Raw genomic sequence first — 27,180 nt, 5'->3', positions numbered from 1 at the left:
ACATTTTGCAGTACTGAGGTTAATAATGGTAATTTTGAAATGTGGCAGTAAAAGTTCCTTGTGGTTTTTTTTTCCACATATAACATTTCATCCAAAGAGAACAAAGCTTTTAAAACAATATTGTTTTAAGATTTGTCAGAAAAATGGAAAAGGTCAGTCTCTGATCCATGTATTTGCGGAATTAGGCCTCTAAATAAAGCAAGATAGATATATGAAGAGATGCATATTACTTTACATTAAAACCTTGTTAAGTCTGCACAGAAACACCCATTTAAGTCTCATTTAAAAGAGGCCAAGGGACTTTTCCCCCTCTTGTTCCCTCAAAAGATGGGTTATCCATCGAGGTTATATCTACATAAACCAAGAGCTGGAGCCTCCCCTCCTATACTTGTGATAAATCAGTGTTTGTCTTAGAAAACTGGCTATTGTCCTAGTGAAGCAGCAAACTTCATCAAGATAAATGGTGATGTATACCATATAATGGGACCAGGAGTCCTCTGAAACAGTAGACAATTAAGGTGAACCCTTCCACCCACCCCCAATTCTTTGTGTATTTCTTTCTGGCCTGCACTATATACTAAGGGCTTGTCTACATCAGAAAGTTGCAGCGCTGGTGAGGGAGTTACAGCGCTGCAACTTAGGAGGTGTACACATCTGCAGGGCACCACCAGCACTGCAACTCCCTGTTTGCAGCGCTGGCCGTACTCCCGTTTTATCTCGGGTGTAGAGGATCCAGCGCTGGTGATCCAGCGCTGGTAATCAAATATAGACACTTACCAGCGCTTTTCTTGACCTCCGTGGAATAAGCAGGTATCCCAGCATACCTGAGGAAGCCTCTGGTAATCAAGCTGGTCTCCTTCCCCGGCTTGCTCTCGCGTTCCCCGAACTCCGAGCAAGCAGGTCTCCTTCCCTGAGGTTTCCAGGGTGGTTCGGGGAACGCGAGAGCAAACCGCAGCGAAGCTGGTCTCCTTTCCCGGTTTGCTCTCTCGTTCCCCGAGCAAGCAGGTCTCCTTCCCTGAGGTTTCCAGGGTGGTTCCGGGAATGCGAGAGCAAACCGCGGCGAAGCTGGTCTCCTTTCCCGGTTTGCTCTCTCGTTCCCCGAACCCCGAGCAAGCAGGTCTCCTTCCCTGAGGTTTGCTGGGTGGTTCCGGGAACGCGAGAGCAAACCGCAGCGAAGCTGGTCTCCTTTCCCGGTTTGCTCTCTCGTTCCCCGAACCCCGAGCAAGCAGGTCTCCTTCCCTGAGGTTTCCAGGGTGGTTCGGGGAACGCGAGAGCAAACCGCGGCGAAGCTGGTCTCCTTTCCCGGTTTGCTCTCTCGTTTCCCGAACCCCGAGCAAGCAGGTCTCCTTCCCTGAGGTTTGCTGGGTGGTTCCGGGAACGCGAGAGCAAACCGCGGCGAAGCTGGTCTCCTTTCCCGGTTTGCTCTCTCGTTCCCCGAACCCCGAGCAAGCAGGTCTCCTTCCCTGAGGTTTGCAGGGTGGTTCGGGGAACGCGAGAGCAAACCGCGGCGAAGCTGGTCTCCTTTCCCGGTTTGCTCTCTCGTTCCCCGAACCCCGAGCAAGCAGGTCTCCTTCCTTGAGGTTTGCTGGGTGGTTCCGGGAACGCGAGAGCAAACCGCAGCGAAGCTGGTCTCCTTTCCCGGTTTGCTCTCTCGTTCCCCGAACCCCGAGCAAGCAGGTCTCCTTCCCTGAGGTTTCCAGGGTGGTTCGGGGAACGGGAGAGCAAACCGCGGCGAAGCTGGTCTCCTTTCCCGGTTTGCTCTCTCGTTCCCCAAACCCCCGAGCAAGCAGGTCTCCTTCCCTGCGGTTTGCAGGGTGGTTCGGGGAACGCGAGAGCAAACCGCAGCGAAGCTGGTCTCCTTTCCCGGTTTGCTCTCGCGTTCCCCGAACCCCCCTTGAAGCCGCCCAACAGCGCTGCAGTGTGGCCACATCTAACACCACTTGCAGCGCTGGTTGCTGTAAGTGTGGCCACTCTGCAGCGCTGGCCCTATACAGCTGTACTAATACAGCTGTAACAACCAGCGCTGCAAAATTTTAGATGTAGACATGGCCTAACTGTAGATCCTCCACACCACACTAGCATTATCAAAACATTTCTCTGGAGAGTCACCACTAAAAAGTTCCCAACCAGGGAGTTAGTCAAGTTTTGAGTTGCCATTCTGTACCGTAGTCCTATGGAGTTCTCGACAATGTGTGTGCAGTTAGTGAAATTCTTTGCTTTGTGAATATTTTCTAAAGACCAGGCTTTTGTGCCTGCTATGTTAAGTGCTAAATAGTCTCTTATCACCATGGATGCAATTGTCAAACTATCTGGCAGCATGGGAACTGAATAGCTGTCTTCACAGGCAGAAGGCCAAGCACCCCAGATGCATCACAGACCCAGGCAACTTCAGCAATTTGTAAAAGTTCAACTACTAATATAGAGGTTTAAGGATTTGAAAATAAATGTCTAGAACAGAGTGAATATTTTAAAATTCAAATGTGCAGAGACTGTTTTGGCATTGTATATCAAAAGACAAGTGAGCAAAGCCACTTGAATCCAAGAAATTGGATGTTGGTCAAGACAAGAACTTTTAGTTTCCAAAATCCTTTGAGTGTTTCAGTTCTGGCAGTGCTCTTCTTGCTTGAGCTGTAGCTGGCATTGCTTATTGGGTACAGTGAGACAATGTTACTGCCTGTCCCCATAGACAACCCTGGAATGGAGAGCTTGGGCAGAAGAGGTCTCGGAGAATACAAAAGAAAAGAATGAAACTGGAGAGGATTTCTAAGATTAGCAATAAACAAGTGTAACTGACACGAGCCTCCATAGCCTGTAAATATTTAAAGACAATTTTACATTGGCTTTTTAAAAAATTTGTTGGGAATTGTGTGCTCTCATGCTGGTGCACTATGTACTGTTTTAGATGCCATCTTCTGTATATCACCATAAATTTACTTTTAAAAAAATCCTCTCATTCTAAAAGCCAAAATTGCATAAAATGCTATAAATGTAAATCATCCTAATGTTGCTGAAACTAACTGGTTTACTAAAGTAATATTATGGATTACTTAGAGAGAGTCTCTAAGGAAATTACTTAAGCATATGCTTAATTTTAAACACATGCTATTCCTGAATAGGGTTGGTTTCCTGAATCAGGGCGTATATATTTTATACATCTTCTCTCCACTGATACCTTGCCATGAAAAGCCCAACACATTGTACTGTCAGGATGTGGCCAATTAATGCTTTACATATATAGCTCTAACTCCCACACTTTGTGTGTCTGCCTGTTGTAGGTTGTAAGGCAGGAACTATGGCTTCCTTGGTGATTTGAAAGGCATCTAGTATAATGTAGGTACAAATAGAAACAATAAATACTGTTTGTTAGTTCTGGACAAAAATAGTTTAAATAGCTGCATAAACTGCACTGTAAAACCTGTTGGAATTACAACTTTGCTGCTTCCTATTTGCTTTCCTAAACTGCATTTGTAGTTTCAACTAGATGGGCTATGCTCCACCTATAATTGTTAGGTAGTGTTACTGCACACTATTACTCACCTATTTTGTGAGTTTCACTCCAGAGATAGCTACGTTTCAGTGTTGGTCAAAGTAATAATCTATTTTGTTGTTTGGAAAGGGCTTTGAGATTTTTTAAAATAAAAAGTCTGTACATTACTTTTTAATTTCTTAATGCTTTAATTTTTTTTCTCCCCTGGCTTCCATGGGCTTTCATTGCCCAGGAGTAGCAGCATTAATCAATTGGTAGACTGTGTTAACAGATTTCCTCTATCCTGTCCATTTTGTGAATTGTAATAATCCTGTCTCTGGTATCTTTCAAGGAAGATGCAGGCACAATGCTTTTCCTTTTATTTCACTCAATCAGTACTTTGAAATTCATGATTGGTATTATGAAGTTAAACAGGAAGCTTTTGAGGTAAGTGGAGAAATTATAAAAGCTTTCTTTTTATTTCAGGGCATGAATTTCATAGCTGGATACCTGATTCTTATTACAAAGAATGAAGAGGAATCCTTTTGGTTGTTAGATGCTCTCATTGGACGAATATTGCCTGGTATGCTAGTGGCTCTTATTTTATCTGTACATTAGAGCTTGGGTTTTATTTTCCCTTTGTATTCATTTTTATTTATAGAATCCCTGTGTGGCAAGATAAGCCTTGCTGTTTAACTTCAATGGTCTGCTTAGTTTGTAGGGATCTAATTCTGCCCTGATTTCAGTGTGGGTATACAGGATGCAAGTCAAAACAAATTGAAACTAAAACGCTGGTCTTTAGACAACAAAGTAGTAAGAAACTGAAATCTGATCAGCTGGTGTAGAATTGTTCTAATTTGTAACACATCTTGCTTTTCACCCACCACTACCATGGTTTTATATTTCCAGTGGCTCAATGCTAGGCAAGAGGCCAGGGCTTATGGGAGTGCCTGGTACTTTAGCAGTTTTCCTTGGCCTGTGGGAAACAATATGATGGAAAGATTGAAGCAATTGGTCTCAAGTGAAGGAAGGGTATGAGTCTCATTGCAGTGTGAGTATCTTGTGCTGGCCATTACATAAAGTAGCAGATTATTATACTACTGAAAGGAGGCAGCTTGGCCTTTCTTTACAGCTAGTTGATAAGGTCTGCGTGAAGTTTGTGTTAGGGCCGAGGAACTGTTAAGTTAGTGGTTCCAAGCCTTTTCTACACTGTGACCTCATTGTACCAAAAAAAAAAAAAAAAAATGTCAGGATCCTCTTTCCATCAGGCTGTAAAGAAAGGGAAGGTGGTTTGTAACCTTCTGTGAGGTCATGATCCCTGTGTTTAGAAACCATGAGTTTAAATTATTCAAATGTGACCAAGTGGACATTTCCTCCATCAGATTTTTTTTGATACATTACATGAGCACTCCAACTAGGAATTTAACGCTAAAACCCATGAAGGAGGAATGGATGCCCCATGAATTCACATAAGTACAGTGCACAATTTTATTCAGGTGTATATGGTGCCTAAAATTTCATACAGTGGCTTACCAAGGGTAGGTTTTGACATTGCCTTATCTGGACTACTTTTGCTGTTGAAGAGCTTTCTTGAACTGCTATCCTGAAGGGCTGGAGGCTGAACATATTATTAAAATATCAAATTATTGTATGACAGTAACATCCAGGATTGTGCTTGACTTTTTGCCAGAGCTTTGGATGTCTAGAGCTATTCTCATTTAAGATGTAAAGAAATAAAATTACATTTTTCTTTTGTTCAAAGGAAAGATTTTGAGGAGGAGGAAGGAAAGAGAACTGGTGTAATTGTTTCTGATGGCACTGAGTAACAGCAAACAATAATTCTCGAGGTTAAATAAGTCATGTAACAAACTAAATCAATTTTTACTTGCATGTAGAGATTATCAGAATTGTTCAGTTCATAAAAGGCCTATTTTAAGACTGTGTGGATAGAAACTACTTCTGAAACAAATGTAGAAAGCATATAGAAGCCTGGCTAAATCAACGTAAGAAATTTGAGGTTATAAAACGGGTGGGCACGCTATGGCCCACAGGGTACACCCGGCCCACCAGCCGATTTTAATCTGGCCCTTGAGCCCCCTCTGGGGAGTTGGGTCTGGGGCTTGTCCTGCTCATGCGCTTCAGCTGGGAAGCGGGTTTGGCGGCCACTGTGCATGGCTCCTGGAAGCAATGGCATGTCCCCACTCTGACTCCTACATTTAGGGCAGCCAGGGGGCTCGTGCATTGCTCCTGCCCCAAACGCCACTCCTGCAGCTCCTATTGGCTGCAGTTCCCAGCCAATGGGAGCTGCAGGGGTGGCACCTGCGGACGGGGCAGCGCGTAGAGCTGCCTGGCCACACCTCCACTTAGGACCCAGAGGGGAGACATGCTGCTGCTTCTGGGAGCTGCTTGAGGTAAGCGCTGCCCGGAGCCTGCACTCCCGAGTCCCTCCTGCGCCCCAGCCCTGATTCCCCCCCAGCCCCGCCCTCTGAACCCCTTGATCCTAGCCTGGAGCAGCCTCCCGCACCTCAACCCCTCCTCCCCAGCCCCACCCCAGAGCCCTACACCCCCAGCCAGAGCCCTCACCCCCTCCTTCACTGCAACCCCAATTTCATGAGCATTCATGGCCCACCATACAATTTTCATACCCAGATGTGGCCCTTGGGCCAAAAAGTTTGCCCACTCCTGCTATAAAACTTATGATTAGGTTTGTTAATTATTTGTAATTATAGAACAGTCACTAGAATACAGTGAAATTGGCTACTGTTATTTTATATAGCTTATACTGCATATAGAAGCTCCCTGTTGGAACATGTAGAAGAATGAAGTTATCTAGGATGTGATCCAATGAGGATCTTCTCACTGACTTCAGTAGGCATTGGATCAGGCACCTGATGAAAGGCAGTGTCATTGTACAGTGAAGTTTAGCACTTATTCCATGATTTTGTTTTTAGTCATTTAGTATTTTTTATTCTCCTCTGAGATAGAGGAGTGGATTCATAGGTCTGGGAGATTCAGGACTCTATTCATCAGTCCTTTTATGGAATTTGTTTTGACAGGACTCCATGAAGCCTGTAGCTCTTCAGCACCTTGCTCCTAAACTTTTCAAATATGTTAATGAGAAAAGGCACTCTTGTTTCATTTTCCTGTTTGTTTCTATGGCCCTTTTCCTATTCTAGTAGCGGCATTGATTAGTACAGACTCATAGTGTGAGAGGCAATGGGACAAATCACATTAAATAGAGAATTTAAAATAAATATAGACACATTTATACGTTATCTAGGTTCTAGATACAGACTTTATCTTTTTAAAATATCATTGTTATTGGGTAATGCAAGACTTTCTTTTAAGATTTTTTTTAATCAGTATTTGCACAGCTTTGCTGCTGATTTCCAAGACAGTTCTTTGATGTTATCAGTGCTGGCATTTACCCTGACTACCAGAAATTGAATTGTTCTCTTTATAAAAGTTTAAAACATAACAGGTAAAATAATTGTAGTAATTGCACAGAAGTGTAATGAGTGTCTTAGGTCGTGTATGTGCTGGAGAAATTTACCCTGATAAGTGATTGCTCCCCCTCAATTGGATGTTAAAGTGAGGCATATTTCAAGCAGAAGTGCTTCAGCTGACTTGTCAGGTAACCAAATTAACATGGCATTTACTCCAGGATTTTGTAGGGGTAAGCAATAACTGAGTCTGACTCATTGCAGATCAAATTGATCGAATACCAGTATGGATGCATCTTGCTGGCACAGATGATGGGCTGTTAATTCTGACAACTCTAACATCTGGCAAATCTCCTTTAGTTTGCCAGCCGAGAATTCACTCTTTGTTCCTCCCTCTTCTGTATTACCTCCACTCCATCTAATCTACCTCTGTTCCCCCTGCATCACACCAGAAATGCTTTCAGATCATGCCCTTCCCTGTAATCCTGGAAATGCCTTCCCCTCTACTAGTGTCCTCCTGATACCCTATGTCATTGAGTCATTTATGGATCATAAGTAAGGCTATGATTTAGTCACGGATTCCTTGACTTTTCTGGACCTTGATGATGTCTTCAGCTTCAGTTGTCAGGGGCTGAAGTTGGGGCTGCAGCCGGAGCCATGCACTCTCCTCGCAGTTTCCCAGGACCGTGTGTGCCTCCCCCGGCTGTGGCTGTGGCTGCAGCTGGGGCCGTGCACCGCCAGTCACATAGTTGTGGCCAGCTCCAGAGTGAGGGCTGAGTCTCCCGCCATGGCGAGTGGCTTGGCCTCTCAGTCCCCTCTGCCTTTTGACTCCATTCCTCCCCCCTACCTAGCCCTACCCTCCCCACCCCTATTTTTAGTAAAGTCATGAACAGGTCGCAGGTTCCCGTGAATTTTTGTTTATTGCCTGTGACCTGTCCGAGACTTTTACTAAAAATAACCATGACAAAATCATAGCCTTAATCATAAGCAAAAAACAAATGAAGCATAAACGATTGAAGTTTCTACAGAAGACAAGCCCATTGAATAAATTCTAGAAGTTGAGGGGTTAGGAGTAAAACTCCTTTAAAAGCAGTGAGAGAAACACCAGAATTGTTTCTGGCAGACTGAAGTATCCCGGTATGAGGAGTTCTTTATCTACAAATTCACTTTGCAATATTGTATGCAAGCATATGCCTAGAGCAGTTGATGACGGAGAGTGGACTAAATATTCCAAGGAATCACTGTGGATTGACAAGCATAAGACTGACTCAAACTCAGACCGAGCATAAGTACTCTCTTAGTTCAAATTTAGTATTTTGCATACTCTTTTATGCCTACTCTTGCTGTTGAGAAATATTGGAATCTTCACTTTAGAAAGCATCAGGTAGTGGTTAACTTTGCTAACCTTGGTAGCTGATGTTAAATACAAAGTGACACATTATTTGGCTAGTTTTCTTTCTCTGTGCTCATGAATAAATGTGGTGGTGGAGATCGCATTAAAATTGTACTGGGATTTCAGATACTCCCTGAAAACAGCAGTTTGGCTGTGATTGTTTTGATTTTCTTATGGTCCTTTTTCTGAAAGCAGGGGTGGTTATGAAATATAGGCCTAGGAGAATGGAAATTTTGCCTCATGAGCAACGAAAAATGGGATTTCATCTGCTATGCCCTGTGAAGATATATTTCAAACTATGGAATGATCACCCAATTGGAAGATGAGAGAGGGAGAGAGAGAGAGGTGAGGCTAACCTGTGTTACTTGCTATGGCAGAAAATGTGGCATGAGACAACATCAATTTAGATTGAGTGGAACGCCTATCTACAGCAGAGGTGCTGGATACAATGTTATGACACTAGGAAGGGAAGGAAGTTGCCGATTATAGGTATGCAATTATGCAGTTACTCAGTTTAGTTATGCATATGTTAAACACTAAACTGAGTAACTGGATAATTGCATATCTATAATCTGCAACTTCCTTGCCTTCCTAGTGTCATAAAATCCTCACCTCTCAAGTCCATCATCAGTGTTCTAAACGCTTCAGAGCAGGGACCTGTCACTTCTGAAGCACTTAGCATTCTTGTAGATGGTGTAAAATAATAATCCTAATGTTTATTCAGCACCTTATTGAACTAAAATTAGTTGCACATTTATTTCGTTCTTTTAGCAAATTTCTTTTAATACTTGGACAGAGCACTGTGAAATCCCTAAGCATAGAGCTAGGTGAGTAAGTAGTTGTATGTTTAAAATATCTTCCTCAAAAGGGAAGTGGAATCTTCATGGAACATTTCATTCAGCTGGGTAGGAAAAAGACTTGCTAGACCTGAATAGCACAAGTTCTAGACTGAATTCACAAGCAGCTGGGTGGCATGCAGGAGAGTATAATGTATTGAAGGAATGTGGTCCTTCTCAGACAAGGTTTGAAAACCAGAGATGGATGTCTGTGGTATAGGAGGATCCTTGTGAGGCTATGATGCTATGTTTACAAAAGTCACTAATGACAAGTAGGCTTTTCACCACTGGTAAAATGGTCTGGAAAAGAAGGCAAAAGTCAACAGCTTTTACTTTGTGCCTATATCCCCACAAAAACAGAGAGTCTGCACGTCTTGAATTGTTCTGTGCTGCTGGTTGAACCTGCTGGGTCAGCTTCACTGAGCTACAAGATTGCCTGCTGGCAAAGTTGCCTCACTTTCCTGTTTTGAGAACTGCTGTTTATTCTGGAGTGAGACACTAACCCTGTGTAGTTGTCTCTGAAACCTAATGTAAGGCCTATCACAAGGAGACAGGCATACATGGTTTATAGACCAGATTATGGTCTATAAACCAGGTGCAAGGAGGCATACATATTTGATTACTAGCCTTTAGCAGCTGAAATGAAAGCAAGTTTCTTTGAACATTACAGGGCAGTTGTGTTATCTAAGAGTTAAATATGTTGTCCTGTTAAGCTGAAGGTGGCATGAGGTCTTAAGTATATATTTAGAAATCCTGATGAGCCTGAACTACTACTTACTTCTGAATTTTCTGGCAGTTCAAATTTAGAAGATTTGGGCAGTGGGAGATCATTGACTTACATTCTCTGCTTTAATATAACTCCTTTGTTGTTTTTATTCTTGGACTACTTTTGTTTCCTGTGCATAACTCTGAAAAATCAAACAATACTTCAATAGTAAGAGAATATATTTTGTTAGTCTGTCTTGAGCAGGGTGTTAGAGAGTGCCACACTTTTTTAGACGGGAATAGATAATAAGACAGAACATATCCCATTGGCTCTGTATGAATTCACGGTACACCCAGTTCTTGAATATTGCATGCAGATTTGGTTGCCTCATCTCAAAAAAGGTGTATTGGAATTGGAACAGATACAGAAAAGGTCAACAAAAATGAGTCGGGGTATGGAACAGCTTCTATATGAGGAGAGATTAATAAGAATGGGACTTTTCATCTTGGAAAAGAGATGGCTAAGGGGGGATATGATAGAGGTCTATTAAAATTATGATAAAGAAGTGTTGTTTACTGCTTTTCATAACCCAAGAACTAGGAGTCACCAAATGAAATTAATAGCAGGTTTAAAACAAACAAAAGGAAATATTTCCTCATGCAACACACAGTCAACCTGTGGAAACTTTTTGCCAGGGAATGTTGTGAAGGCCAAGACTATAACAGAGTTAAAAAAAGAACTAGATAAGTTCATGGAGGGTAGAGGTCCCTCAATGGCTATTAGCCAGGATTGACAGGGGATGCAAAACCATGCTCTAAAGTGTCCCTATTCTGTGTTTCCCAGAATCTGGGCGATGGGATGGATCACTTGATGATTACCTGTTTTAATCATTCCTTTTGATGCACCTGGCATTTGCCACTGTTGGAAGACAGGATACTGCACTAGATGGACCATTGGTCTGACCCAGTATGGCTGTTCTTATGTCTTAAACCCAGTTTTCTATGGACATGAGGAGGCTAGAATGTAAAAATCCTTGGGTTTAGCCTGGCTATGAAATATACTTAAGATCCAGTCCACACTACAAACTGGCACAACGGTAGTAAGTTGAGGACTATTGTGTTGTCAGGTTCCTCGATGTGGTTTGTGTTTATACTGCAGGCAAGATCTAAATGGCTTATTCCCCCTAAAGGTTAAGCATGTCTGTCTCCTTGTTAAGCGTTTTATATTAATATCATTTATAGATTCATAGATTCCAGGGCCAGAAGGGAGCATTGTGATTATCTAGTCTGACTTCCTCTATACCACAGGCCATGGAACTTCCCCAAAACAATTCTTAGAGCATATCTTTCCAATATTGATTTAAAAAGTGGTCAGTGATGAAGAATCCACCATGACCCTTGCTGAATTGTTCCAATGGTTAATTACTCTCATTTTATTTCCAGTCTGAAATTGTCTAGCTTCAACTTCCAGCCATTGGATCATGTTATACCTTTCTCTGTCAGATTGCAGAGCCTATTAATAAATATTTGTTCTCCATATAGCTACTTATAAACTGTAATCAAGCCATCCCTTAACTTCCTCTTTCTTAAGCTAAATATATTGAGCTCTTTGAGTCTATCACTATAGGACATATTTTCTAATCCTTTAGAGAGACAAGGTCGGTGAGGTAATATCTTTTATTGGACCAACTTGTGTTGGTGAGAGAGACAAGCTTTCAAAATCAAATCCTTTAATCATTCTCATGGTTCTTCTCTGAGACTTCTCCAACTTCCTTTTTGAATTGTGAACACCAGAACTCGGCACAGTATTCCAGCAGCTGTCACACCAGTGCTAAATATAGAGGTAAAAACTCTCCATTCAAGATTCTGCTGCTTGTGCATCCCAGGATCTTGATAGTTCCTTTGGCCACAGCGTCACGGTGGGAACTCACATTCAGCTGATTATGTATCTCAACCCCCAAATCTTTTTCAGCATCACTGCTTCCCAGGATAGAGTCCCCCGTCCTGTAAGATATATACATTTACATTTAGCCGTATTAAAAAGCATATTGTTTACTTGCTCCCAGGTTGCCAAGTGATCTGGATCCTCAAACAGAAACATGTTTTGAACACTTCTGCCTTTTCTGCATTGGTATCGATAATTCTACCATTTCCATCTTGCAATGGACCAGTACTGTTGTCAAGATTCTTTTTATTCCTAATTTATTTTAAAAATTCCTTATTGTCCTTTGTCATAAACAGATTGTTAAGGGTTAATGTCTGTTGTACCTGTAAAGGGTTACAAGCAGGGAACGGAACATCTGACCAGAAGACCAATCAGAAGATAAGATACTTTTAAATTTGGGCGGAGGGAAGCTTTTGTGTGTGTTCTTTGTCCGTTGTGTGTTCTTCTCTCGGAGGTCTGAGAGAGAGCAGACATTACTACAGGCTCTCTAAGTTTCTTTTCTAATAGTAAGTAAAAACAGGCGGTTTAGGTTTCTTGATTGTTTTACTCTATTTGCAATTGTGGATCTGGCTGGTTAACTTTTATATGTGTAGTTGCTGGGAATATTTTGATTTGTATTGGTACTGGGGGGAAAGTCTCTTTCTGGTGTCTGTAAGCTATAGGACCCTGTAATATTTACAAAACCGCCTGTTTTTACTTACTATTAGAAAAGAAACTTAGAGAGCCAGACCCTCCGAGAGAAGAACAGACAACAGACAAAGAACACACACAAAAGCTTCCCTCTGCCCAAATTTAAAAGTATCTTGTCTTCTGATTGGTCTTCTGGTCAGGTGTCCCATTCCCTGCTTGTAACCCTTTACAAGTACAAGAGACATTAACCCTTAACAATCTGTTTATGACATCCTTAACTCTGCTGGCCATAGATTTTTTTCAGGTTTCCCTTTGCTTTCCATATCAATTTTCTAACTTTCTGTTTATATTCATTACTATCAAGTTCCTCTTTTTTCCATTTGTTTTATCTATATATTTTATAGCTGCCTTCACTTCCCCTCTAAACCAGGTCATTTTTTTTTAATCAGCCTGGCTTTCTTTCTCAATTTTGCGGGGGGGGGGGGGGAGGGAGGGAGGAGGATACAATAAGGTATTCTTAAATTATTCCCAATTATCATTCACACTCTTTGAATTAAATTCTTCCTTTAACCTGATTTGGCTATTTATTGTTTTTAGCTTTGTGAAATTGGCCTTATTAAACATCACGTTTATATATTACTGGTCTGGACTTTCATTCTGTTTGCATGTTATAAGTGTGTTCAAGTCATGATCACTTGTACCTTAGCTACCATTAATTTTTAGTTCTGTGATCAATTCTTCTTTATCTGTTAGGATGAGGTATAACACAGAATTCCCTCTTGTTGGTGGCTACATTTTTTTGAGTTACGAAATGGTCATCTATAATATTTAGAAATTCCAAGGAGGTTTTTATGCTGACAGCACGAGACCTCCAGCATATGTCACTCAAATTGAAGTGTCCCATGATTGCCCAGTTTTTCCCCACATACATAAGTATATAAGGAGGCAGTCATCCTGTTTCTTAGTGTCATTTGGTGGTCAGTAGCAGATACCAATTAATGCCCCATCTTGTGCTTTATCTGTGAGGACATTGATCCATAATCATTCAAGATCATTTTCTTCTGAGTTCTCAGTGACTCGGAAACAGATAATGCCATTTTTGACATCCAGTGCCATTCCCTTTTCCTTTTTGCCTACTCAATCCTTCCTAAATAGCAGCAAGGAGTCCTGTGGCACCTTATAGACTAACAGATGTATTGGAGCATGAGCTTTCGTGGGTGAATACCCATGCATCCGACGAATTGGGTATATACCCACAAAAGCTCGTGCTCCAATACGTCTGTTAGTCTATAAGGTGTCACAGGATTCGTTGCTGCTTTTACAGATCCAGACTAACATGGCTACCCCTCTGATACTTGACACCTTCCTAAATAGGTTATAGCCATTGACTTTTAACATTTCAGTGGTGTGAAACATCTTGTCATGTTTTAGTAGTACCAACTAGGCCAAATTTATGCTCACAAATGAGCAGTTCCAGTTCCTCATTTGTTACTCAGGCTCATAGTATTGGTGTATAGACAATTAAAGAATCTCTTGTCTTCATATCCTTTGGCTCCTTGATGGATTTTGTTTTCAACAGCTCAGTTTTGTGCTGAGTGTTCGTATCTTCTCTCTTCTTACTCTCCCCTTTTGCTATTAGTTTTACCCCCTTCTGACTAATCTAGTCAGCCTGTCCCCGAGGAGATTGGTCTCCCTTCTACTGAGGTGAAGGACATCCAAACTATACAGTCCCCTCTGTCTGTAGGAGATGAACCAATGTGCCACAAAACCAAAATCCTCTACCCTACACCACTTACCTAGCCAGCAGTTCACCTCCAGAATCTTCTGTTTTCTGTCTTCCTTTGCTTCTAGGCCAGGAGCGACCTTGGAGACGATCGCTTTGACATTCTTCTGTTTTTTCTTCAGCATCCTTCTGACTACCCTGAAATAATCTATCTGTGAGATATCCCACAGTACAATGTCATTAGTGCAGATATGAACCATCTGAGGGCCAGAGCTTTGTGGCCTTGAGCAGGAACTCTGCTTACTCAGGGGCCTGTGGTCTAGCTATCTATGCAGCCTGTACCCAGAGAACAAACCAAGCAGCCCACAGATGGACCAAATGCACTGCCCATTATGTCCTGTGACCTCTAAGCACAGACTTTAGCTACTGTCACTGAAATTCCTGTTAGCTGCCTCTATTAGCAACTCCTGAGGCTTGAGTTGAACCTCTTAAGCCTTCTATGCATGGCTGGCTCCAGGCACCAGCTAAGGAAGCTGGTTCTTGGGGTGGCCAATTCAAAGGGGTGGCACTCCGTCCGGTATCCCTGTTTTAGATACAAATATTCATAGATTTAGGCCAGAAGGGAACATTACATCATCAAGTCTGACCCCCTGTATGGCATAGGCCATAGAATTTAAATCCAGTTACCCCTGCTTTGAGCCCAGTTATTTGAGTTTGACTGAAGCATGCCTTCCGTAAAAGCATCCAGTCTTGATTTGAAGACATCAGGATATGGAGAATCCACAACTTCACTTGGTAGTTTGTTCCAATGGTTAATTTCCTTCACTGTGTGTTTTGTTTTTTTTTTTTTTAAAAGCCTCATTTCTAATTTTGAATTTGTCTGGCTTAATCTTCCAGCCATTGCTACTGCTTAAGCCTTTTCCCACTAGATTGAAGAGTCTGTTAGCACCTGGTATTTTCTCCCTGTGAAGGTACTTACACACTAAGCTAGACAGATTGAGCTCTGTAAGTCTCTCACTGTAAGGCATTTTTTATAGCCCTAAATCTTTTCAGCACTCTTTCCAATTTTTCAACATCCTTCTTAAAAGGTGGACATCAGTATTCCACTATCAATCACACCAATGCCATATACAGTGGTTAAATAACCTCCCTTACTCTTGTTCAGCAGTACCTGCTTATACAGCTAAGGATTGCATTGGCTCTTTTTTGCAACAACATCACACTGTCAGCTCATGTTGAATTGCTTCTCCACTATGATCCCTAAATCCTTTTCACATCCCCTTTCAAAAAAGAACTTAATTTGAACTGTGGAATTGGGACTGGTGTCTCCATAATTTAAAACAAACCAAACAAACCCACACCAAGCAAAATTACTATTACTAAGGCCTGGTCTACACTGAGTGGGGGGATTTATCTAAGTTATGCAACTTCAGCTACTTGAATAATGTAGCTGAAGTTGATGTACTTAGACCTACTCACCGCGGTGTCTTCACTGCAGTGAGTTGACTGCTGCCGCTCCCCTGTCGACTCTGCCTGCACCTCCTATGGCGGTGGAGTACAGGAGTCGATGGGAGAGCTCCTGGGGGAGGTCGATTTATCTAGATGCTGTAAATCGACCCCCACTGGATCAATCACTGCCTGCTGATTCCGCAGGTAGTGTAGACATACGCTTAGGTGGTGTTTTAACAGGTCATACTTCCTTATCCACTTTTTCTGAACCCTGAGGCAACTCCATTAAATTTAGTTTATGCACTCTTCTACTAAGGGTCAGACACTTCATCCTCCAAATACACTCCAAAGAATCACCTTTACCCAACCACTCTGTGCATACCATGAACCTGAAATACAGCTTTTTCTACTATGCAACTACAATAAAATAATTAATTATGGAGAAACTTAATTTAAAATACTGCAGGAAAATAAAGAAGATTTCTTGAGGATGAGTGGGAGATGGTATTGATGTGGGACCACTGAGACAGTGTAGATTCCCTCGTCCCATCTTTTTTTCCTTATACTTTCCATTAAATGCTCAGACTTTGACTTAGCCTAAATGCAGTTGTGACCCAGGGACCTCTTGATACATAAGGGGTGTATTGGTGTTACAAGAATCCCAGGGATCTGGTATTTACATTTTAGTCTACTAGAGATGTTATGTAGGGTCTCTAATGAAAGCCTGTGTCATACGGTCCTCTTAATCATCACATGATATATGTATGGGTGATATTTAAAGAGTTAGAAATCTGTACAAAAATTATGTTCTTAAAGCATATATTTGGTGACCTGCTTAGACTGTTTCCCCCAGACAGGAGGTAACAATCATTTATCTCTCTGGCAACATGTAAATTAAGTATTGTAAGCTTTACAATGGATGTCCATTTACACACTAAGTCACATATTAATAAGGAGCTTGCAGCGATTGCGGGAAAAACAAAAATAGCAGGGGTCATCCTGTTTAGGAGTAAGACAATGTACTTTTGAAACTGTCAGGAGTGTAGATGAACCCTGGATTCCTTGATCTGTGAGGACAACCTGCCAGCAGGCTTGATAAGAAGGGATCTCAGCCAAACTAGTTGAAAATGCTGAGAAGAGGACGTGGGGTAAGCTATTTTGGGGGAGATAGAGGAATGTTCAGAAAGTGTGTTGTGATTTTGTTTTATATGTAACCATTTGTGTACAGTATTCTCACTCTGTTTCTGAATCTGTTCTTTAATAATAAACTGATTCTTGTTTTTTGTGTGTGTGTGTGTGTGAGAGAGAGAATATATATGAAGTGCTGTGCATTAAGTCAAGTGGTGATCCTGAGTTGAATCTCTTGTGTACTATTTGTGTGTGTCAAGGTTCCTTCCCCACTCTGAACTTTAGGGTACAGATGTGGGGAGCTGCATGGACACTTCTAAGCTTAATTACTAGCTTAGATCTGGTATCACTGCCACCATCCAGAAGTTTCAGTGTCTGGATCACTCCCTTTCCCCCCCTAAGCCTTCCCCTCCCTGGGTAGCCTTGAGAGACTCATTCACTAATTCCCTGGTTAGTCCAGATCCAATCCCTTGGATCTTAAAACGAGGAGAAATTAACCATCTCCCCTCCTTTCTCCTACTAATTCCTGGTGAGTCCAGATCCAATCCAATTAAGAAAAAAGGCTTTTAATTAAAGAAAAGAAAGGTAAAAATTATCTCTGTAAAATCAGGATGGAAAATACTTTACAGGGTTATCAGATTCATATAGCCCATAGGAATTCCCTCTAGCCTTACGTTCAAAGTTACAGCAAACAGAGGTAAAATCCTCTCAGCAAAAAAGGAACATTTACAAGTTGAGAAAACAAAAATAAGACTAACACGCCTTGCCTGGCTGTTACTTGCAAGTTTGAAACATGAGGGACTGGTTCAGAAAGATTTGGAGAGCCTGGATTGATGTCTGATCCCTCTTAGTCCCAAGAGCGAACAACCCCCAAAACAAAGAACACAAACAAGACTTCCCCCCCCACCAAGATTCGAAAGTATCTTCTCCCCTTATTGGTCCTCTGGTCAGGTATCAGCCAGGTTTACTGAGCTTCTTAACCGTTTACAGGTAAAAGAGGCATTAACCCTTAACTATCTGTTTATGACAGTATAGGAATAGTGGATCTAGGAATTCTTTAAGTGTTCAGTGGAATAAAGGCTGAGCACTCCAGAGGAACTCTTGGAGGACGCAGTAGTTGGTGTGTACCTGTTACTAACCTATACAGAGAGTATGAGGCCTGAAAAGTAGTGCTTGTGTTGCCTGTGGCTGATGGAGTCAGGGAGCTGATCCACAGGAGACACTGGTAAGACTTCCTCACACTAAGGGCAGGTGAGGGGAAGTGCCTCACAACTCTGTGTATCTCTGGGCATCAGTGCTGGAACCAGGAGGCTCCTCACTTCTAACAAAAGAAATATAACTGCAGAATACATGTCCCTCACAAATCTCCTTCCGCCACTCTCTCCCTTCCCCAATAGGTTCTGATGGGGAGAAGCTGCAATTACACTTTTTCCCTCCAGGGGCTGCTGTAGTGCCAGAAGAGAGGTCAGCTGGTTCACCACCTGAGCAGCCAGCCACCGAGAAAGAGGGGGCACTTTGGCCTTGGGTCCCCTACTTCTACAAAGGTTGTGGTGCTCTTGCCACTGGGAAGCATCACAGCAGTGTGTCCCAAGCATGGGATGTGCTATCCCTCCTAGGGATTTCAGGAGTGGCAGGGAATGAATAGGCTTTTCAGTTTTTTTTCCAGAGACTGATTTAATTTTTTTAAAAGTCTGTGGTGTTATGAGTCTGAAGAAAAGCTTGGAAATGTGACCAAAGTGTAATTAATGCACTTTTATCTGCCACAATTTGCAGAGAGACTCAAAATACTCTGACGTACAGTATCTGCTAACTCAAATGCCAAGGACTTTGAGTGATCACTCTGTCTCTGGTGCTAAAAGCCTATAGACCAGGGACGGACAAACTTTTTGGCCGAAGGGCCACATCGGGTTTCAGAAATTGTATGGAGGGCTGGTTAGGGGAGACTGTGCCTCCTCAAAACAACCAGGCCCCTGTCCCCTTTCCCCTGCTTGCTTCTTGCCCCCCTGATGCCCCCCTGGTAATCCTGCCCTGTCCAACCCCCCTGTTCTCTGATGCCCCCTCCCCCCGGATCCCTGCCCCATCCACCCCCCCTCACTCCCTGTCCTCTGACTGCCCCAGAACCTCCACCCCGACTGTCCCTCGATGCCCTATCCAACCCCCCTTCCTTCCTGACTGCCCCCAGAAACCCCTGCCTCCATTCAACCCCACCGTTCCCTGCCCTCTGACCGCCCCAACCCGTATCCACACCCCCACCTCCTGACGACCATCACCTTGAACTCCCCTGCCCTCTATCCAACCCCCCCTCCTTCCTGACTGCCCCCCTGGGACCCTTGCCCCCATTCAATCCCCCTGTACCCTGCCCTCTGACCGCCCTGACCTCTATCCACACCCCAAACTCCTCTGCCCTCTATCCAGCCCCCCTGCTCCCTGCCCTCTTACCGCGCTGCCTGGAACACCAGTGGCTGGCGGCAGTGGAGTCATCCATGTTACAGCGCAGCACAGAGCTGCACGCTGAGGCTGCAAGGGAAGGGGAACAGTGGGGGAGAGGCCGGGGGCTAGCCTTCTGAGCCAGGAGCTCGGGCTGGGCAGGAGGGTGCCGCGGGCTGGATGTGGCCCACAGGCTGTAGTTTTCCCACTTCTGCTATAGATGGAGGAGCTGAAGGGGTGTTAATGAGTGATGATAGAGTAATTAATTTCATTTTCCTGAAGGAGAGCTCAACTTTCAAAAGTTGGGGAAATGCTGTGGAATTAATCGGTAGGGATTTTTTAGGAATTTACTAGGGATTCATTATATTTGTAACTTAAAATTTTTACAAAACTGTTTTACTGTTTCACAATGTAGTTGGGTCAGTTATTTTGTATAAATTTAAACTGTTAGCAATAGATGCTGCTGAATTGATGTCAGTATAGTTTATACATAAATGACATGTTTGTGCTCAATGTTATGGAAGAATATGAGGAACTTGTTATGCAGTATGTAATGTACTTTTGTCCACTATAGGTATTAGAAATTATTAGTTATTTACCACCAAAGAGAAGTTAGGAGAATCAAGCATCATGTAGGAACTTTATTCGTCATTTTATGGCTAATCCATCTGATTTGCTAGAAGTCTTTAATATACTAGGTTTTCTGTCTTGATGCTGGTAATGAAATCTCACTTGTGCCTGCTATATTTGGAAACCTGGTATTTTGAAATCAAAATTAATTCTGTTGATTGCTTCTTTAATCTTGAAATAAGTGGATTGTGTTACTTTGCTACGTAAGAGTTTGAAGAACTGGACTGGTTTCCGTCACCAAATTTCAAACTAGAGTCGAGTGTGTATGTGTCTTGAACTTTCTATTTTAAACTTCATCCCTCCGTCCAAGTCTTTTATGGAACACTGGATGCTGTGTATGTCTCAGTGTGACTATAGCACTCTTGAAAAGCAAACTTAACTTTTTGTAGGGTTATTTTTAAGTACAAAATAATCTGATTAGAAGCACAGCATTTTTCACTTAGCTATGTTAAGAAAAGGTACTCTTCTTGTACTTGATATTTAACTGACAATATAGCTGTCCTCCATGATCCTATGAACAAATGTAGAAAGCCAGAAATCCTTGTTTAGTAGAAGACATCAGTCCTTAAGACTTAATTGTACAGCTATGAGTTCATTAAAAGAGCAGTTGTCTCTCTTTTATAAGCACATAAATAAGTTTTTGCTATATTGTATTGTTTTTGAATAATTCCAGTCTATTGGGTAGTTTAGGCTAAAATGATGTACGAGACTAAAATGATTTATGAATGAATTACTTAAACATCATTTCAGAAGTTAGCAATTGGGTGACCCTAAACTCTTACTGTAAAGTGTTCACTTATTTACACTGTATGAGTGACAAAGGCTCAGTGGCTGGAGATATGCCAGACTATTTGGAAACATTCAGTGAGTGAATAATCTGTATAACCTTGTATCTGCCAGCTCCTCGGTATTATGAAAAGCATTGTTTAGGAAAGGAGCTATTCATGTCATTTATGGAGGCGATGCTGAGCATCTGCATTCCCTCTTTCCTTCCTAAACTTTGTACAACCTATTTCAAAGTGCTTAGGTAGCCAAAACTTATCAAAGTAGACGTGGACATAGCAATGACGTGAGTAACTGGTATACTTAAATTAAGTAGTTTTATTCAGACCTTTAATTATTTGAAAAGAAGTGGGTTTATTAATCTAGTTAGAATTATTCTAGGTAGACTTTGTCAAAACAGCAGGTCACGTTCTCCAATATCTGTAATGCTTGCAGATATCATTACTACATAAAATTGGTTTTGTTTTGACTCTGTATATCTGCGAAGTGACTTTAGAATTCAGCCTGGGCAAGATTATTACAGCAAACAAAAATGAAATACAATTTGTTATATTATTTTTCCCTTCTTTTCTCTTACTCTATTATCTTTATCATAAACAGTCTTCTCTACCTCTCCTCACCCAGTAGGACATGGTTGTTTAAAAAGGAGTTAACCTTCCCTCAAAGTATCCATAATTAAAAACTAATCCTTATTGAGAATCTTGGTTAGTATTCTTGTGTAACATTTTCTGAGAATGTTCACTTATAGCATTGAGCTATAGAATGTCTGTCTCTTTATTTCGGAATGAGTAGAAAATTACGTTCTATTCTTTATCCCTTACGACACCCTTTGCCTAAGTATAGTAACTTGGCACATCGTTAATCAGGTACATTGTAAACTGTGTGGGTGATTTTATTTATGTCCTTGTACCAGGCTCTATGTGCTGCACTACTGAGGATGTGGAGGCAAGCCAACTTCCTAGCTTTTTTCATTTTTATGACATATGCTGACTGTATTTTTTTAGGTGCATACACAATGCAGCTATGTAAATATAAGGTTTCCACTTCTCTGTTGTGCTGTCTAGGGAGAAATGACTAATTTAGTCTGTGTAGTCTCAGTCCTGCCAACCCCAAATGTTCAAAAATAAGTTAGACACCCCCACCCCCAGGAGATTGTCTTAAAAATCATGAGACTGTTTAAATGTAACAAACTTTGGGTTCTTTTTATTTGCCTTCCAGGTTTTAAGCCTTTCAGGTGCATTCAGGTTATTGTTTTCAAGCTTGTCTCCACAACCCAGAGAGTTAGAAACTTACTTAAAAAAGAAAATCTCAGCTGTGATGATTTTTATCACGGAATCACATGTCTTCAAGAACTAGGGCTTTAAGTAAAACCCCAGATATTGCCACAAGTTGACAAGTTTTAAGTCTTCCTTCTCCCCTTCCTGTTGTAATTCTCCCACTTCCTCTCAAACATGATGGTGTTGGAGCATTACTTATTCAGCTCCCATGCAGCTGATCAGGGAGTAGAACGTTGCTCTGCCATATTGGGCAAAGCAGGCCATGCATTGCCAACCAGAGAGCTGCAGTGAGCGAGCGAGCAAGCCATGTAGGAGCTGCATGAGCAAGATTAATAGATTTTTAAGGCCAAGAGGAACTATTTTGTCATCTAGTCTGACTCCGCACAGAACACAGGCCGTAGAACTTTGCCCAGTGATTCTTCCATCAAACCTATAACTCCTGTTTGAGCTATGAGGTATCTTCTTAGAAAGGAAAGATTCTCAATGCCAGGTGGTAAAGTAATGGATCACAGTCTTCAGTAACATGTAATCCTACCCATTTTAAAGCAGTTACTTATGAAAATGTAATCTTGAGGGATCTTATTGTTTTAATTACATAAAAAGTAACTATAATTTTGTCCGCTACTTCTGCCAATTACTGCCTCCTGCTAATTCTCTCTGACACTGAGTGCTTCCCTGGATCCCAGAATATGGAGTGCAGGGAAGTCCAGCCTCAAACAGCAGCCCCTGCTGTGCACCAAGCAGCCTTCTTTCGCTGTTGAAGAAGCAGCCCTAGCTCCAATCTCACCTGTTGTTCTGGTAAGACAGGCAGGGACAATATTTATATATATAAAAATAAAAAAGGGAGGTCGGGTACTAAATACGACTCAGCTAATGTTTTGGAATGATAGACATGACTTTTAATTTTGTGATGATCCTGTCCATTTTGGGATGGGTGGTGAGTCCTGCACGTACCAACCAACAACCTCAATAAACAAATCAGACACACCCAAAACCAGGGCTGGAGAGTGTGGATGTAACAATATTGGACAATCGAGACAATGAATTTCAGTAATGGAAATTTTAGAAAAACGTTCAGTGTCAGAGAAGAAGGGCAAGAGCATTTCTCGTTTCTTCAAGTACCTCTTGTTAAAGCAAGTTATTCTCACTTGCAACATCTCTCTGTCTTCCCCTGTTGAACCCTTTAGGCCTGGTTGCGACATCTTTGAGAAGCCAGCTAGCTGATGCGTGAATTGAAAAGTTTGTTTTGTTACATTTAACAAAGGGATCACTGAATATCTTTCTTTCTTAATTGTTTTCGTTATAATAGAAAAATTCTAAATGAAGCAGAATTTAGAAGTCTGTTACTAGTTAACATACAAACTAGAATAAACATTAGAAAGTGACTGAATGACTTGTAATCTTTGTCTTTTGATATTTATCGTTCTGACAAATAATTTGGTGGTAATAAACACAGAAGTAATCAGTAATTCTGAACACCTTCTAAAACTAGTAATTGGTAGTTTGTAGTAGCAGTTTTTCAAAGGAACTTTCATAGTTCTGCCCATGCAAAGGTTTGGAAATAGGGGTGGTCTATTTTGGTGGATTCTACACAAAACTAAAGAAATATAGTAAGTCTTAGTTCAAGGACTAAAAATCAGGCTCGTGCTTAGCACCTCTGTGGTTTGTGACTCTTACATATGGCATATAGTCTTAAAATACTGTTCTAAGAACCTTATGCATCAGATTATCTGCTAATCACACATCAGGGGTCACTTTTTCAAATAGCTCAGTATCCCAGAATGCAGTAGCTTTTTTCCCCTTTGTCATGAACATAAAAATATTCTTGTGAACAAAATCTTTTAAGGTCTTCTGCAAAACCTGATTTTAATTCCTTAATTACTTCATGCATCAGAACTGTGCCACATAGGTGGACATGTCTTCTCCCAGTCTTCGGGTGATATATACATCTGAAATAATGATCAGAAGTTATGTAGGGTATGCAACTGAACCTACAATACTGTCACAAGTGTTGGCTACTGCCTCAAATTGCAAACATGAGTGATGCCTCAAAGCTCCAGTGATGTGTATGTGTTTGGAATATACATGTAATAGTTTAAACACTTGTTAAGTTTCAGTGTGGAAACTTTGTATTCTTTGCAACCATGTCCACTACAGTTTTGAATTCATATCAAGTTACTTTTTGGAGTAGCATTTTTATTAACTGCCCCCCCTCCCCCGGTTAGTGACTTAAGGATATAAATGTTTTTTATATGTAGTGCTTTTTATTTTTGGATCTTCTTCTTAATCTATTTGTAACTGAGAACAAGGTCATAGAGTCCTTACAATCTTTATCCTTATTTCCTGCAAATCTCATTACTGCTCTATAGCACTAGCAGGCAATTCCATCTTCAGCAACTTTGTATTGGACAGATTACTTGTAGGATTCAAGCAGACACAAATGATTATGATAGGGACAGATGAAATACAATTTAAAGCAGGTTTCCACTGTTTTTTAATAAATTCTTAACTGGATTAGAACATTTTGCAATTAAAAATTTTTTTTTGATAATTCATCAAACCCCAGAATTAACATGACCACTTAAAAAAAAATAGCTTGGGACCATCCCTTGTTTAGTAATCTCTCTCCCAAATGTATGTCTAAATATACATACCAGCAGCATATAGTAATGGTAAAATGTGTGGGAAGTTTGTAAAGATGGTTTCAACATTTTTTTTATTGCTCATAAAAATCTTTATCCTGAGATGTGATGAGCCCCACAACTCCCATTAACTCCAATGGAGCAACAGGAACTCAGCAGTTCTCAGGATCAGTACTTTATATCTTTGATTAAGAACAGATGCTGCCTGAAGTGGATGGCTCTGTGTTTGATCACTGTGAATGAAGTGAACTTGGGTGCCGTCTTAACAGTTGGGAGCCCTATACTACATCATAACTTCAAGATTAGCAGCTTCTGATGGTGGTTTCAAGTCACACAGTCAGTAAAAATTACCTAAATTAGTAATGAGATACTTGCTGTAAGTAATGAAAAGAGAGAAGCTATTAGACAAACTGGGGAAAGAGCTGGCTAAGAGCTGTTTAACCTGAAGGTATTGAAATCAAATTGGTCTACCAGAGCTCACCCTCTAGTACTACAGGAACTACTAGTATTTGCAGTGTTGGAACCATGAACTGCTGGAGGACAGATGAGGTCCCAGAGGGCTGGAAAAAAGGGTCAACATCATGTCTGTATCTTAAGACGAGTTGGGAGAATGAATTGCAGATCAGTAAATTTAACTTCAAACCAAGTAAATTCCTAGAATTATTAATAAAGCAATGAATTTGTCAGCACCTAAAGGGGAAATGTTGAAAAATAATAAGCAACATCATCTAATAAATTTTACCATGCAACTTACTTTCTTTCATGTGAAATTTAGTGGATAAAGAACCCAGATGGCCTAGTATGTCTTTGTCTTCTGAAGACCTATCAAGATTCATTCTCCTCATGAAATTACACCATATGCTAATAAAAAAAAATATATAACATAGTATAATTAGTGTCTGTATCAAATTGGAAGGAGATTTTGACTGAGGTCCATTCTGGTCATTTGCTAATCAATATTTTTGTGACGACTTATAGGGCAAATAAGAGAGTATGCTAAAGAAATTTGGAAGTATAAAGCTAGGAGGAATTTCAAATACTTTGGAGTACAATATTAACATATGGAAGGATGATAAACTCTTTTAAAGAGTTTAACATCAGTTACATTGGTTATGGGTAAATATAAATGATTCTTACAGGAAGGAATAAGATGATATGTAATGGGGTAATATGGGTAGTAGTACACAGAAAGATTAAATATTTTAGTGAGTGCTATATTGATGATTCGTTAATATTTGTCAAAATAGTACTGGGATTGTTGGTGGAGGAGAAAGAGACAAATGCCTTTTATAAATAGTAGTGTCCTGCTTATAAACTGTAATTTGGCTTTCATTGAAATACTGTTCACTTTTTTTTTTTGTTTGTTTTTGTTTTTAAGACTTGGGGAGAGTTCAGAGAGAAGCAGCAAATCATAGAAAGTTTGGAAAATAAGGCACATGGGGAAAAGTTAAGAGAAATGGAGAAGAGACCGAACTATTAAAAAACATGTGACGGGATGTTTACAGAAAAGGCCAGGGATGAATTCTCATTAGTAAACAACGCCAAAATAAAGCAATTTAGGTTAAATATTGGAATTTTTATAACCGTGAAAACAGTTAAGCATTAGAACAAGCTGCAGAGAGTTTGGAAAATCACCTTCACTGTGGTGAGACTAGATGCCCATCTGTCAAAGATGGCATGGACAATGAGGGTATGTCTACACTACGAGATTATTCCGATTTTACATAAATCAGTTTCGTAAAACAGATTGTATAAAGTCGAGTGCATGCGGCCACACTAAGCACATTCATTCGGTGGTGTGCGTCCATGTACTGAGGCTAGCGTCGATTTCTGGAGCGTTGCACTGTGGGTAGCTATCCCATAGTTCCCGCAGTCTCCCCCACCCATTGGAATTCTGGGTTGAGATCCCAATGCATGATGGTGCAAAAACAATGTCGCGGGTGATTCCAGGTAAATGTCGTCACTCATTCCTTCCTCCGCGAAAGCAATGGCAGACAATCATTTCATGCCCTTTTTCCCTGGATTGCCCTGGCAGACACCATAGCATGGCAACCATGGAGCCCGTTTTGCCTTTTGTCACTGTCACCGTATGTGTACTGGATGCCGCTGACAGAGGCGGTACTGCAGTGCTACACAGCAGCATTCATTTGCCTTTGCAAGGTAGCAGAGATGGTTATCAGTTGTTCTGTACCGTCTGCTGCTGTCATGGGTGCTCCTGGCTGGCCTTAGCTGAGGTTGGCTGGGGGCGCAAAGACAAAACTGGGAATGACTCCCCAAGTCAATCCCTCCTTTATGGTTGATCTAAAAATAGAGTCAGTCCTGCCTAGAATATGGGGCAAGTGTACTAGAGAACCAGTGTATCAGAGAACCAGAGAGCACAACCGCTCCGTGTCAGATCCTGCAGAAATGATGACCTGCATGCCATTCACAGGGGGTGCCCCTGCAACAACTCCACCCGTTGATTCCCTTCTCCCCCAACCTTTCTGGGCTACTGTGGCAGTGTCCCCCATTTGTGTGATGAAGTAATAAAGAATGCAGGAATAAGAAACACTGACTTTTTAGTGAGATAAAATGAGGGGGAGGCAGCCTCCAGCTGCTGTGATAGTCCAGGCAGGACGTTAAATGGGGGGGGGAGAGGAGCCCAGCATCCCACTGCTATGATAGTCCAGGCAGTACAGAATCTTTTCTTTACACAGGAAAGGG

The 27,180-nt window shown here is 41.4% G+C and overlaps 1 protein-coding gene across 5 annotated transcripts in view; it reads left to right on the top strand.

The window, feature by feature from the left end:
• The window catches only part of GRTP1 (growth hormone regulated TBC protein 1), an 88,350-nt gene that overhangs the window by 15,885 nt on the left and 45,285 nt on the right, over positions 1-27,180 (top strand). For 4 of the 5 annotated variants that reach the window (XM_030568987.1, XM_030568977.1, XM_030568967.1 and 1 more), the window contains exon 5: positions 3,953-4,049. The exons of the other annotated variant lie outside the window; for it this stretch is intronic. In XM_030568987.1, the coding sequence (XP_030424847.1) occupies positions 3,953-4,049 (97 nt within the window). The remainder of the gene's footprint in view (positions 1-3,952; positions 4,050-27,180) is intronic. 5 annotated transcript variants of the gene reach the window in all.

Source organism: Gopherus evgoodei, chromosome 1 (genome assembly GCF_007399415.2).
Source record: "Gopherus evgoodei ecotype Sinaloan lineage chromosome 1, rGopEvg1_v1.p, whole genome shotgun sequence".
Lineage (NCBI taxonomy): Eukaryota > Metazoa > Chordata > Testudines > Testudinidae > Gopherus > Gopherus evgoodei.
This window is presented reverse-complemented; position numbering and strand designations above follow the sequence as displayed.